This window comes from Patagioenas fasciata, chromosome 4 (genome assembly GCF_037038585.1).
Source record: "Patagioenas fasciata isolate bPatFas1 chromosome 4, bPatFas1.hap1, whole genome shotgun sequence".
Taxonomy (NCBI): Eukaryota; Metazoa; Chordata; class Aves; order Columbiformes; family Columbidae; genus Patagioenas; species Patagioenas fasciata.
The window spans coordinates 62,650,696-62,665,064 of NC_092523.1; the positions used below are offsets into that span (position 1 = coordinate 62,650,696).

The 14,369-nt window shown below is 50.3% G+C and overlaps 1 protein-coding gene across 2 annotated transcripts; it reads right to left on the bottom strand.

Annotated features, from left to right (window-relative positions):
* Positions 1-858: 858 nt before the first annotated feature.
* Positions 859-9,461, bottom strand: NOCT (nocturnin). Of its 2 annotated transcripts, none has more exons than XM_065837880.2 (3): positions 9,126-9,461; positions 4,060-4,329; positions 859-2,999 (listed from the first exon to the last, which is right to left on the bottom strand). In XM_065837880.2, exons 1-3 carry the CDS (start codon positions 9,301-9,303, stop codon positions 2,164-2,166), a joined length of 1,284 nt encoding a protein of 427 aa, XP_065693952.1. In that variant the 5' UTR covers positions 9,304-9,461; the 3' UTR covers positions 859-2,163. The 2 variants fall into 2 exon arrangements, with proteins under 2 accessions (XP_065693952.1, XP_071664155.1); XM_071808054.1 differs by having other exon boundaries at positions 4,060-4,452; positions 9,126-9,204.
* Positions 9,462-14,369: the final 4,908 nt, after the last annotated feature.

The window sequence follows — 14,369 nt, forward strand, 5'->3', positions numbered from 1 at the left end:
CTCCTTGGAAAGACCCATTTGAGGGAAGATCCTGAGAAAAGACAGGATCTTCCTAAAGGAGAAGCACTGCATCTCATCCCCTCAGAGAGCAACTGCTTGCAGCCAGCACCACAAGAAGCCAGCTGTCTCAGTCTGACTGGTATGAAATGCTTACGGCAGGGATGCTCAGGGATCTGCCATTCTGTGGGCTGTTAGGAGCATCTGGATCTTCGGCCTGGAACCTCCCCCAAAGCAGCTACCCTTCTGGCTTCCAGGGACACAACACAGATTTGCTCTTTTTGAAAGCACAGCTGAAGGAGGCCCTGGCTGGTAGTGTTTGGTATGTCACCATCTGTTTGGTAGGAGTATATACCAAGGAAGTCAGGCTCTTTGGCTGCAAAATCTTTTCTGCCTGGGGAATTTCCAGTGTGCATTTGCTAGAGGAGTCCTGCATCCCAGGCTGGTTAGAGGCTCTGCATGGAAGCAGATCATCACTTACTGTGCAAGGGTCAGGAACACAAGCAGAGCATGTCACAGCTGCACAACATGGCACTTGCTTTGTCTGGCAGAACTGTTGGGAAGAGTAATACAGTAATGTAGACTCTAGGCTGCTGCTTTAGCTAGGGGGAGAGAGCAGCTTAACATTGCTAGAGGTACCTCCCTACAGACTTGCTGTGGAATTAGGGCATTTCAAGTTTAAGAAAGAGCACTTGCTGTGATAGCAAAGCAACTGTTCCATTTTATAAGATTAGGACTGTGGGGCTGGAGGAAAGAACTCTGGAATGGGCAGCATCACCACTAACTCAAAGCTTGAACAGTCACTAGTTGTGACAGATCATCTACTTATGATAGGGAAATGAAAAAGATGGCAGCAGAGACTTTTTTTCCCCAAAGACTTTTATTAATAAACACCTGGAACATTTCAGAGTTAGTATGGGCCTTACTTTACATGGAAGTACTGCTTTATTTGCTCTGCCTCATCTTTCCCAACTATCTCAATATCAGTCCAACTCCAACTGTTGTCTCTCTTCCCTCCCCTCCGTGCCTCATGTTCTGGCACAGTGGCATGTTTATAATCCATATATGCAATACCTATGTCATACCAATAAGCACCATGCACACAAACACAGCTCTGTTGTAGCCTAGGTGCTTAGCCAGAGTTCCCCTGGGCCACAGAAGAAGGCTCCTTAACACTGTTGCTGTGTGATTTCAAGTCAGAGGCAGGATAACCAACTTCTCTCAATAAATAAATTTTATCTTCTAACAGGTTCCAGTGTAGCTTTAGATTCTGAAGATAAATAAAGTTTTCCAACATGAAGATTTGCCCTTACTGAAACAGCAAGATTGACAAGACTACAAATTTAAACCATTTAGAAAAGTAATCCTTGAAGCAGAGGAGGAAAAACTCCCTGGTTAGGTGTGTCCTCTGGAGGGAAGCACGGAAGAGACAAAAGTAACAGTCACTGTGTGTACATACCTGCAGGTCCTGTGTGTGACGGACACATGCACATTCATCTGGGAAAGTGAGGATATTCCTACACGATGTAAAGTAATCTCAGTTTCCTCACTTGCTCCTACTGGAGCAGGTCTTCCTCACACTGTGCTATTATCCATTCACTTTTAATGAAATTGTCATCTCAAGTCATGTAAAAATGAGAAGACAACACTAGTACGAGCTTAGATTTGTTCATGTCTGAACTCATTAAGCTTCCTGTGTATTGCAACAGAAAAACATTTAATATAATCTCACTGAGGAGTCAAGCCTCTTTCCCTTTGGTACTTGCACAAGCTTAACATGAAATGAATAAAATCAGCATGCTGTCAGGGCAAGTTGTTTTACAAACACATGTGTTTTGATTTAAATATACTAAGTCCTCCACATTCATAGGAGGATTTAATCTTTAGACATGGGAGTTAGTGAAAGGATAAAGCTCATTTGCCTTCTGGTTTGCAAACCCTGACATGGCAAGAACACCCCGAGGAGAACACTGACACCTTTCTTCCTCCCTTGGAGGCTCCAGATTAACAAGCACTGAATGGCAAGTGTAACTCTGAACAAGTGCCCAAAATAATGTTTAGTCAACAGTACTTCCTCACCCTTCAACAGCTTCCAGCTTCAAAAAGTTTTGTCTAAAACATAGTGGTGAGTTAAGACACTGCAATACCAGGTGGCATTCCAACACACTACAGCAGTCTGTCGGGATCTGGATTAAAACTAAAGTCACACACCAGAGAGAGGTGATCGGAAGGGTAATTGAACGATGGCAGCCTGTTGGGCCCAATTTGCTCCTCAGTCAGCAAGCCTAGGGCTGAGTTCACGTTCAAGGCATGCTGGGAATACCAGATATAATCCAGCGTGTGCCGGCACTCTCCCGAGGGCCGGATCTTCCAGGTGGTGTACGGGGGCTCTGACTGCCCATCAGGGCTCAGCAGCTTGTACGCGCTGTTTAAGTTGAGGCTGGAGTTGGAAAATTCCCTGTAGACCTCCTCAGTTGGCTCCGCGTTGAAGTCCCCACAGATGATCAGAGGGATCTTGGCGCCTTGGGTAATGTTCTTCAGGTTCTGGAGAAGATCGCAGCCTTGAGCGGACCGAAACCTCTCCCAGCCAGTGCGAGCTTTCAGGTGAGTGACAGCAATGCAGAACAGTCTTCCAGTTTCATGGCACTTCAGTGTCTGAGCGATGGCCACCTGGTTGGTCTTCAGCTTCATGGCGGTCAGCCGGATGTTGGCGCTGTTGATGAGCTCAAAGCGGTCCTTGAGGAAAAACAAGGCGCAGCCATCCGGCCCGTTGTTCTGCTCCACATCCAGGCACGGGGACCACGGCTTCGGGAAGAACGTGCACTGGTAGCCCAGTCGGCTGAGGAGCGGCTCAAAGGTGTCGAAGTAGTGGTCGACTTCTTGCAGGCATAAGATATCAGGCTTGTACGCCAGGATTTCCTCCAGGATGAGGCACTTCCTCTCTTCCCATTTCAGAGCTTCCATGGGGCACTGAACAAAGTTGTCTTTACCTTCTCCAAGAGCTGAAATTAGCAAGGAGGGGGGAGGAAAAAACAAGAGTTACTGATAGCTAAAACGGGCTGTTTTCCTGCAGGTTTTGCAGAGGCCAGAGGCAAGGCACTGCTCTCGGGAGCCAGCGTGAGAGCAGGCAGCCTTTCACAGCACCAGAACTTGTAATGGAAAGTGAGACAAGGCTTTTGCGACTCTTTGCTTTCTCTGTAAAACGTGCACACCAGTTTACATGCAAGTGATGGGTTTTGCAGGAGTAGCTTCTGACTTTAAGGGTGCCAGGCTTGTCAATGGGTTTGAGAAACCCTTCTCAAAACACTGAAGTCTCTAAAAAAAAAATTAAGTTCCCCTTACAGGCACAAGCTAGATTAAAGACATCTTCCTCCTCTTCCTGAAACTCACTACACTCTGGTGTTTCCACATGTGGCTGCCACTGCTTAATGCTAAGAAAAAAATGCAGTGCTGTAGGAGTGACTTAACTGCACAGTGTTAAGGCAGTCCCTCTGGGGAGGATTTCCCATCTCTAAAGATTTTAAGATCAGGCTGTTACATAAGTCAAACCCCAGCCTTGACGTTAAGAATGAGAAAATAATCAGTTAAAATTATTTTGAAGAATTAAGAATTCCCGTAACAGATGCAAATCCCTGAATAGCTCACCAATACACTAATGAGAAAACCGTAGAGAACCTTTACAAAGAAAGTTTTACAGAAGGATGAGTCTTTTCTGGAGGTTAACAACTATCTAAAATTGATGTGTCACAGCTTTGTGACTACACTGTGTTCAGTTAAGACAGGCATTCAGAGCTGCCTTTGGCTTCACAGCTGCAAAGAGAGACCTTTTCTTCCTTCCTGCAGAACAGAAGGCAAGCCACTATTTCTTATTTTCAAGTGCTGAAAATCTCCCTTCCCTGGCACTCAGTCAGTTGCGCTTCAGGTAATTCACCTCCCTCCCTTTGCCAGTCCCAGGCACACCTAACTACATAGACACATCTGCACAGACAATTCTGCATTTGAAGGATTTTGTTGCTGCCTTTGATCTCAAGGTTAAACGCCAGGCTTAGAGGCAGCTCCTACCTTGGGCAAGGATGTTCCACTGCATGACCCGAATGGGGCGGTGGTTACTGGCAGCATTTTTCTTCAGGTCCACAAAGTCTCTCTGAAACCGGGGTGGCCGTTTCTGCAGAACAATCTGACATTCCTCCAGCAAATCCTTGGGATCAATGGGATCCAGCCGGGCTGAGTCCAGCTGCTCCAGGCAGTCTTGGTGCTGGGACACGGTACTGCTGCTCAGTGTCTTGGCAAGTGCGCTGTAGAGCCGGCTGGTACTGTTTCCCATGGAACACACTGGAAAGGAAAAGCTGGCATTAGAGATGTCCACTGTGACTCTTCCCACCGCTCAGGTGCCTCATGGACAACCTTGCTACAGCACCAGCAATCTGTGGTTTATGCAGGAGCCTGTTCCTGAACCTGAGGTAAAAGAAGAAGGATGCAGAGACAGGGTTAGTCCTGTCCACAGTCTCATCATGTAATATTCCTACACATTTCTGCAGCAAGTCCTTGGCCTGGTTGTGCACGCCACAAGATCTCTTCCACCACCACTAACACTTCCTCTGGTGAGAAAGTTTTGCTCTGAAGTGCCACCCTTGCCACAGCACATGGCAAGGACTTGAAGGGAGGCTGTGTTAGCACTTCTTCAGGCCCAGCACTCTGCCCAGGTAGCGTGCTTGGAGGCTCAGCTTCCCTTCAAAATGGGCAGTAAGAGCAGCGCTTGCACCACAGCAACTTGTCAGTGCTGCCTCTTGTGCAAGAGTTTCGTTGTTGTCTCAACTTATGGCACTTTGCAAAAGTAATCTTCACAAGAATCACAGAATGTTAGGGACTGGAAGGGACCTCAAAAGATCATCCAGTCCAATTCCCCTGCCAGAGCAGGAACACCCAGATGAGATTACACAGGAATGTGTTCAGGCAGGTTTTGAATTTCTCCAGAGTAGGAGACCCCACAACCTCCCTGGGCAGCCTGTTCCAGTGCTCTGTCACCCTCACTGAGAAGAAGTTTCTTCTCAAATTTAAGCGGAACCTCCTGTGTTCCAGTTTGTAACCACCGCCACTTGTCCTACCATTGGTTGTCACCAAGAAGAGCCTGGCTCCATCCTCATGACACTCACCCTTTATATATTTATAAATACTAATGAGGTCACCCCTCAGTCTCCTCCAAGCTAAAGAGACCCAGCTCCCTCAGCCTTTCCTCATAAGGGAGATGCTCCACTCCATCATCTTCATGCTCTGTGCTGGACTCTCTCCAGCAGTTCCCTGTCCTTCCAGAACTGAGGGGCCCAGAACTGGACACAACATTCCAGGTGTGGTCTCACCAGAGCAGAGTAGAAAGGAAGGAATCTTGAGCAAAAGAACTTCTGTGTGGCATCGCATTGACCTATACTTGTTTTTAAGTAAGTTTATTTGTATCTTTGAGTTACTTAAGAACTGAAGAGACTTGTCATCTTGTGCTCGTATCTTGCAGTAGGTGTAAGGTGCTTCCCAACATGCTTGCGTGTTCAGCCTTTGCTAGCTTGAACTGCAGCATTGCCAATCGTAAGAGGTGGTGACAAACATAAGATAGTGACAGACCTGGCTAAAGGGGAATGCGGGAGGATGGATGCCCTAAAAGTTGAATAAACTTACCTAGAAGGAGTAAAAGAGAAAAGATCCTGCAGCAGGAATCTCATGTCACTGTCTTTAAGAAAAGAGGTACTTTTAAAGACACTAAAAACCAGTTGGTTCAACATACATTTTAGATGCATAAGCCAGTAGAATACTGCCTCCGAGCAGTTCTAAGTCGCAAACTGGATGTAGGACATCTCTTCCCACCTCCACCCCCATATCCATCCTTTTAGTTAAAATACCATAAGTTCCTTGAACCGAGATGTGAGCTCGGGCTCACAAGCATGAATGTCTTCCTAAGCAAACTGTGTTTCATGCATTTCAGTTGCTGCAGTCTTTCTTGGTTTACAATTTTAGTCAAGAAGCCAAGTGCAGCTGAAGTAAAAGAAATGCCATTCAGTAGTGAGGAAAATGGGCACAAACATGAAATCCCTAAGCAGGACTCTGACATGGCCATGAGGGGATGGGAAGCAGGAACGAAAGCACACTCTGTGCTGGTTACAGACGAGTCCAGGTTACACACTACCAGAGCTGCCAGGCAGCCATGCAGAAACTCAGAGAAATCAATAGAGCTTTTAATGAAAGCTCCACAGGGAGCTCCTCACCTATTTTGGGGGTAGGTACAACCCACAGTTAAGTGCTGCAACCAGGGAGAAGTACACGGTGCTTTCTGCTCCCTCAGGGATGCTGTCAGCAGCTGAGAGCCCTAAGCCCTACACAGCTCTTGCCCCCAAAGAAACACACCCCCTCTCATGCTTCCCTCCTGGCACAGCACCAGCCAGGCAGTGGGAAGCCCATGCAGAGGAAATGCCTTCTGCACAGACCCTGCTGTGCCATGGATGAACATGGCTCATGCAGGGCCCTCCAAATGAATGAACAGGGAGTTATTCTGCTCCAAGAAACCAGTGGCAACAGCCTAAGTTGCTCATTGCTTGACCTGAGTCAGGGAGAGCATCAAAAGGGACAAGGTAGCACCATGGAGAAGCTGGGTGCAATGCATCTGGAGCAAAAGCCTACTCTAAAGCTCTGAGTGGCTTACATCTGCTACAGCAGGACAAAGTCTAAGTTCAGTCATGCACCTGCCAAGCTGCAAAAAAAAGCCAGAGCATTGTTCAAATCTCCTCACCCCTGGGGTGATGTGGTATCCAGCTCTTTATGGGGAGACAGGTGTAGCCTAACCTGCAAGGGATGTACTACAGCTCAGCTGCAGCACAGGTCTGACAGCTTTTAAACTCATTAAATGTCTCAGGAATGAAGAAGAGCTTCTGTCTCTTGAGAAGCCAGGGAAAGCTGGGTGAAAGACAGCCTGTGCTGCAAATCAAATGCTTTCAGGCTGGTGGCAGGAGGCCTGGGAGCCCTTGGCTGAAGGGAGACTCCTGCAGGAAGACTCCAGCTTAAGTTGACCAATGAACTGCACAATCTTTTCCCCCCCCAAAGTGCTGAAACCATCATAGCACAAACTGGATTATTCTGTAGAACAGGGGCTGGACCAGCGACTCGAACATTGAAACTCCAAACAAAATCCGTTTAGTATTTTTGCAGTGCTTAACATGCGCAGTGAGACAAGTCCAAGATCACCGTTCCAGGATCCTTACAGTCCAAGTTAAGTGACCTGTGACTTGCTGGGATAACGTCTGCTGCCAGTGCTGTGACACAGTGGTGCTGATGTACGCAGAACAAGTGGTCTCCTGAGCACGCACTTCAGCAGCAGACGGTGAACACGGACATGATTCACTTGGTGTGATGTTGCAATAGGGAACGCCAGCTCACCAATTACTATTCAAGGTACTTAAAAAAGCCTTCCTCTCAGCAAGGGTGGTGCCTCAGCACAGTAAGGGCAGGGGAGGCATTTAAACTGTTCTCTAACCTTCAGGAGAACACAGTGCAAAGTTCAAGGTTTCTTCTGTCATCCAGCACAGAGGAGACAAACTTGTAGCATATCAGTCAACGAGCAGTCACAGACTTTATTTTAAGGACTTTGCTTCAAAGACAAGGGCTGCAGCATGACAAATTCTGTGTTACAGGGTATCATACTACTTGTACAGCCTTGTTCGGGCCAGCAACGGGATTACAGCCCTGGGACACCCGCATTCAAAGCGGCGGTTGCTGCTGCTTAGAGTCCTGCTTTCGGCATCTAGGCCAGCCTTATGCACAGGGGAGTCGGGACCTCGTATAGGGAATTTCAGAGAGCTCATCACAGCAAAGGAGGTGCTGCCTAGTCAACAGGCAACACCAGAAAGAGGAAGCCTCAAATCCTGCCCTGAATAAGACACAGAATCAGTACTTGGCACAAGCTCTGGAAACCCTTCTCCTCATGAGTGCTCTAATCATGAGCTCGACTCTGCCAGCAGCTAGCTCTCATATGCTCCTCTTCACTAGAGCTTCATAAAGGTTCAATCAATCCTGTAGTTTAGCTTCTTGGCCTGCCTTGAACAGGAGAAGTTAGAAGCACCCTGCCCCAGCCTCACCCATAGACCCCTCCTGTAACAGCACCAACAGGGAATGAACACACTTTACCCCAGCCAAGGACAAAAAGGAGGATTTCCTGCATGCCAGGTAAGTAATACAGCCCCAGATATATATCCCACCAGCAGCAGCCTGCCCAGCTTTGACCAGGAGCCTCTCCTCTGGGTATGCATTTTCAGCCACAGTCAGAGTCAAGCTGCTTGTTGACAGACATGGCTTAAGGCTGCATCTGAACTGCAGGGGCCCAGCTGGTGCGTCACAGGTCAGCGGGCAGAGGCGAGGGAGCGTGGTGCGTGCCAAGGCGTTGTCCTCACATGAACTCCAGGCACAGCACGCATCCAAGGACGTGTGGGACCTCAAATGCTTTCCAAGTCTCATTTTGGGAAATTAGAATGGGGCATAACCGCTTATACCCAACGGTATAGGCAAAGAGGAACCTGATAGTTTTGCATCATCACCTTTGCTGGGCTTTTCCCATACACTGTTTCTAACAGAAAACAAACAAACAAACCAAACAAACAAAACAAACAGTGTGTCCAGTACATCCTGTACAAAGCACAACACTGGAAGAGAATATTTCAAGTAGCCAGCACTAAATTTTTGACAGTGGGAAAAACACGCTGTGACCCATTCAGACACCTAGAGAGTTACCCGATGAGTATGCAGTTTTATTCCAAGCAGCCAGCCAGCCTGCACTGGAGTGCAGAGCGTTCTCTGTCGCCCAGCCAGGGCTGGCAGTGAAGGGAGGGAAGCTGCCCTCGTTGAAACCCTGCGGCAGCATGGGCAGGGTGTCTGGCAGAGCCTCTCGTAAGCGCCAGCACTTCGGGTCGGTTTGTCGCTGGATGTCACCTGTTCGCTCTTAGTGAGCAAAGGCCCCGGTACACGCAGCGCTGCGGGGTGACGTGGATGAGAAACCAGATGTCTCTGTTCTGACTACGGCCCGGAGCGAGCGCTCCCGGAGCCTCACGTCTGTGACCCGGCCCGGCACCCCGCGCCCCAGTTCCCCCAGTACCCACCTGTGCGGGGCAGCGCCCCCGGCGCGGGCGGGCCACCCGCTGCTGCTGCCCGCGGGGTGGCGGGGCCGAGGGGCGGTGGGGCGGCGCGGGACCGCGGCGGCAGGAGAGAGGCCGAGGTGGGAGCGCAGCAGAGGGCGGGCAGCGCCGAGCACAGGCAGCGAGCGGGGCTCTGGTACATGCTCCCGGCGGGGCGGGCGGAGCAGGACAGGACGTATCCGATCGATACACGGCTCCCACGCCCGCGCCGCGGCGGCGCTTATAGAGGCGGCGGCGGCCCGCGCGGCCGGTACATCCGGCACCTACCACCCGCACCCGGGGGGGAACGATGCACCGCGGCCGCTGCCGCCCGCACCGAGCTGGGCCGCGGGCACTGGTGAGGCGTCGCCTCCCGTGGTCTCTCCGCGCCTGGCGCTGCCGCGGGCGGGGGGCGCTGCGCCGGGAGCCGCGAATTCATTCTCCTCCTTCCTCCCCCACGGCCGTGGAGTGGTGTCGCCCGACGGAGGTTTTCCGCTGTGACGTCAGAGAGGGGAAGAGTTCTGTTCCCACGGACGTCACAGTACGGGGTGGTGGACCTGTGGATTCCTCTCCGCCACCCACCCACCCGCCGGGTGGTTCTGGGTGGCTGAGCCGTGGCCATGTGAGCCACGGGGAACACGGAGTGGGGTTCCGCCGCGCGTGGGGCGGCCGCTCAGCGTGCCAGTGTGCTGCTGTACAAGGCGGGAGCGGCGTGGGCTGCGCGCCTCCAGCGTGGAGGCGCCGCACCCCTCTCTCCACGTCGGCCGTCGCCGCGCAAGGGAAGAGCGTTTCCCCGGAGTGGCTGTCCCACGTGTAGCAGCGTCCTGCGTGGGAGCCTGCGAAGTGCTGGATGGGGGGCGATGGGGGAGTGACTCCTTACAATGGAGATCTGGCATCCGAAGCGGGGGGCTGGAGATCCCTCGGCTTGATGCCCGCTCCTTGCCTCCTCCTGCGCCAGCCGAGGGGCTCCGGGGCGTCCCATGGGGCGGGGGGGCAGAGGGGAGCTGGGTTTCCTCTGTGTAAATTCAGGCAGGGACCATAGCTGGTCAGAACAGGCTCGGTGTGGGCTCTCTTTGTGAAAACACGACTTTTTCTGAAACGTTGCATATTTTATGCGTTTGACAAAATAGAGGTCGCTCATGGGTGGTAAATGAGTTCTGTGAGAGATGCTGCTCTGGGAGCTAGGCCAGGCAGGCACAACGGTGTTAGACCTGGGTCTGCTTAAAAACTCGTGTGCTCAGCCCTCTCTTCTACAGGCTTTCCCTGTCCAGGAGGACTGGCAGCGAGGCACAACAGCTGCTCTCTACATTTTGGTGTTTCAGTACCACTGCCAGGGTGTTTTTTCCAGCTCGCTGCCTGCTCGGCACAGGGCAGCTACAGCCTGTGGAGGCGAGAGGCGAGAGAGAGGAGTTTTCTCAGCTCAGGAGAAAACACCGGCTGGGCTCCACCGCCAAGCAGAAGTCAAGTTTTGGAGCGGAACCTTGCTTTTTTTCTTTGCACCATCAGGATGAATTAGCTGCAGGCTGCCTTTGTTGGTAATGTGCAACCCCTCTCTAAGCTGCCAGCAAGAAGATTTCACAGCCGCTCAGAGCTCCCAGAAAGATTTTTGTTGGGCACACAGGCAGGCACACCTCAGGGTACATGGGAAAGGGAGTCGTCACATCTCTGGGAACTAAACTGGCCTTCTGGAGCAAATGCTGCGTGTCATCGGAAAGACAGGACTCATCTTTTCCGTTGGGTCAGTGCTCTGATGTGGTGAGAGCTCTGACTTTCTAGCGTAACGTATGTGCTTATCTGTCCTAAAGCGTAACAGCTTACCCTGCTTTCCCCAGCAATGGAAGGTGATTGTGTCTTGTCTTGGTTCTGGGAGATGTCAAGAGCAGTTGATTGTTGCCCTTGTTCTAGCAGCTTTTTAATCTACTTGAACACTGACTGTCATGGGCCTCTTTGTCTTTTTTTTTTTTTGTCTCTAGAATAAAGAAACTTACTTCCCTCAGATCTCTTTTTCCTATTGCTCTCTCCTTGAGCTTTTCCCTGCCTGCCCCAGCCCAGAATTGAGGTGCCTGTGATGGACGCAGAACTGGCAGAGCCTGGAGCAGTGCAGTGCTTCTCTGCTGCATCCTACATGCAGCCTTCCTGGTGACTCAGTCCGCTGCCAATTTGCCCTTGTCCCTTTTGCAGCCATGCTCTGTCACTGTTCCAGTCCTTCCCTGTTGCACCCCTACCGGAATGGCTCCGATTTTCGTAGCACGAGGGTTCCCGCGGTAACTCTTTCTTCACCTTTTCAAGGCAGGCGCGTTATTCTTTCTTCTGACACCTGGGACCACGCTTCTTGCCTGGATTTTGGAAGGTGCTTGCCAGGGAATCAGAGATGTCATGCCTGGGCATGGCACCGGGCAGTCTCCAGGTTATCCCTGCAGTTCCCCAGGGTGACATTGGGGGGGTCTTGGGGTGATCCCGGGAGGGTCCCAGAGTGACTACGGGGAGGGGGGGGGGGGGTGTCTTGTGGTGACCCTGGGTGACACAAGATGGGTCTCTGGGTGCCCCCATGGTGAAACCGGGAGCGGGGGGGTGTCTCTTTCCTTGCTTTGCTTCCCTATTTCAGATTTACTGTGTCTCCCTCTCACTTCTATAACTTATTTTTGGTGCCCTGTACCATTTTGATGCTTTGAACCCTCTTGGCTCTGATTGATTTCAGTTAGGAGCCACCCTGATTTCATCCCTGAAGGGTTGTGCTACTCTGTTGTTCTTGTTTTTAGTTTTATCTATCTGTCTATCTTTCCCATTTGTCTTCATTCCTCATTTCCTTTTTGATTGTCAAAGCATACATGATGGTAGTCTCACAGGCCCTCTGCTGACACTGTTGTGCTCTATACACTGCTTTTCTGTTAAAAAAGAGAGTACGTTGGAACATGTACAAAGCTGCTACAGTTTCAAAGGCGGGTCCTAGAGTTAGGTGCTTAAATTTACAGCTGGCCATGTGTAGGCTCATCTACCCCTCCCTAAGCAAAATGTTGGATGCTCTAATGATCAAATGATTTTAAATGAAGATAGCTAAAGAACGGGGAAGATAATTAAACAATGTTTTAAGGTAAGTAGTTAGTATCCTGCTAACTTCTTGAGTTTTGTTTTCTGTGAAATGAAGCAGTCGTGCTGCCTGCCCTTGACAGAGACCTGCCAGCGCTGGGGGCACAGGGAAGAGGCAGGCGGAGAACCATGGAGGGAAGGGCTGGAGCTTGGCTTCCTCTGCTTTCAGACACACTGACCACCCCTTGCCGATCTCTCAACTCTGATTCATGTCTGTTCTGCTTTTAATCTGCATGGTAGAGACAGAGGCTTAGTTGCCACACAGAACGGTGAGCCCTGGTTCCTTTCTAACCAGACTCAGTGCCTGACTGGGCTTGTCTACTCTCGAGCCTAGGCTTCCTTGGCAGAAGGGCAAACTTGTGGCTGAGAGTTTATTTCCATGCCTGTCGTGTGTGATGCTCTGTAACCAGCTTATTTTTTTCCCCTTTCTAGAAGGCCAGACACTTCTGTAAGGAAAGACTGGTTAGTGATCCACGTACTCCATGAGCTAGCCTGCCAGCCCTGCTGGGATTTGGCAAAGAAAATCTATTAACACCAGTGGCCTTAGGGATAGGTAACTCAGGTTTTGTGGAATTATCTGCCACAATACCACTGACAGATGCCAAAATGATGGACTTGGTGACAGAGAAGCTGCTTGGCTGACTTTCCAGTCCTGCTCAGGAGGCGAGGCAGCTGGGCCTACTGAGATCTGTGTCCTCAGCTCCTCTTGGGCAGCCACGGACATGTGGGTGCCTCCAACCCTGGTGGCTCTTCATTCTGCTTCTCCTGCCCTATGGGAAAACCCTTTGTCCCCAGAGATGACTGCTTGTCCTCCCTGCGGCTGCTCCCACCTCCTGCTCCAGCAGGTTTCACGGAGCCTTCTGGCTGCTCGCTGCCCAGAGAGCTCAGTGGTCATTAAGTAAGTAATGACTGGAAGGTATGATATGTTTATTATTCAGTTTATTACTCTAATGACTCAAGGAGTTGGGTGTAGGCCAAGCCACCTCGTGTGATCTATGAGGAGGAGGAAGAAGAGAAGATTTCCTGCTCCCCGCTGTACTGAATGTGCTTTTCTGTGCTGGTTTGGGTGTTGTCTTTCCTAAGCTGTGTGTGACTGAGCCAGTGTGACAATAATGAAGGTGGCTTTGAAAGAAATAAAAGTTACTGTTGATGCACGAATCTGTTTTCCACACCTACTGCATTGTCCTCAGGATTTGGGAAGAATGGTGATTTAGCTCCAAAATATGAATCAGTGTTTGGCTGACGTCTCTGGGGATGATTCAAAAGTCCTAATAGCCTGCCATAGAAAATAAAATCCTGCTGAAAATGTACAAAAGATGCAATTAATTTTACGTACATGTGATTCAGCTTTCCAAAGAAACTTCTCTCTTTTCTCTGCCCCAGCTGTCACGTGCACATCTGGCTGATGTTTCCACTAGCTGGCAAAAGTGAGCAAAGGGAGAGAAGGTGTCCAGGCCACAGCCTGCATAGACTGTGAGAGATGCTCTTTTTCTTAACCTTTTGACTTGTTCTTATCCTGGAGATGCTGAAGTTTCAAACATCCTGGTTAGTGGACAGACTGTTAATCCTTTTCCAATTCTGTGGAAATCCCAGGCCCAGTGGAACTATGTTATCTGTTAAAAATACATGTATGGCTAACATTTTTCCAGCATGTAGTAAAAACAGTGATTCCCACAAACTCTACTTCCTCAGGATTAGTACTGAGCTGAGGATAATGATCCTTCCACCTTGGTCAGGCAGCTCCTCCCGCATGTCAGGAAGGAGATTGTGCTGTGTTTGGTGCTGCTGTCCTAACACTGTTGGCGCTTTCATCTTGAAAAAGCATGATCTGAAAGGAAACACTTCTTGTTCATATGATCCTGTGGGGGATGGACAATAATCACTGAAATACCTGTGGCAGTTTTTCTCTGCACAGTGCGGGTGTCTGTGAGGGCAGTGGTTTCTGACTTCATGGTGCACACACATCCCAGCACTTTCTCGTTTCTCCTGTGACTGAAGCCATTGCCAGCACTTCTGGCTGCTTTCCTGTGGGGTCCCTTCTACCCCTGGGATACCCCTTTGCCCTACCACATCCCCAGGAGCCCTTCACCTCTGCACCATCGCCCTGCTGTGGGCATCCCCCTCCTTGAGCAATGAGCCTGG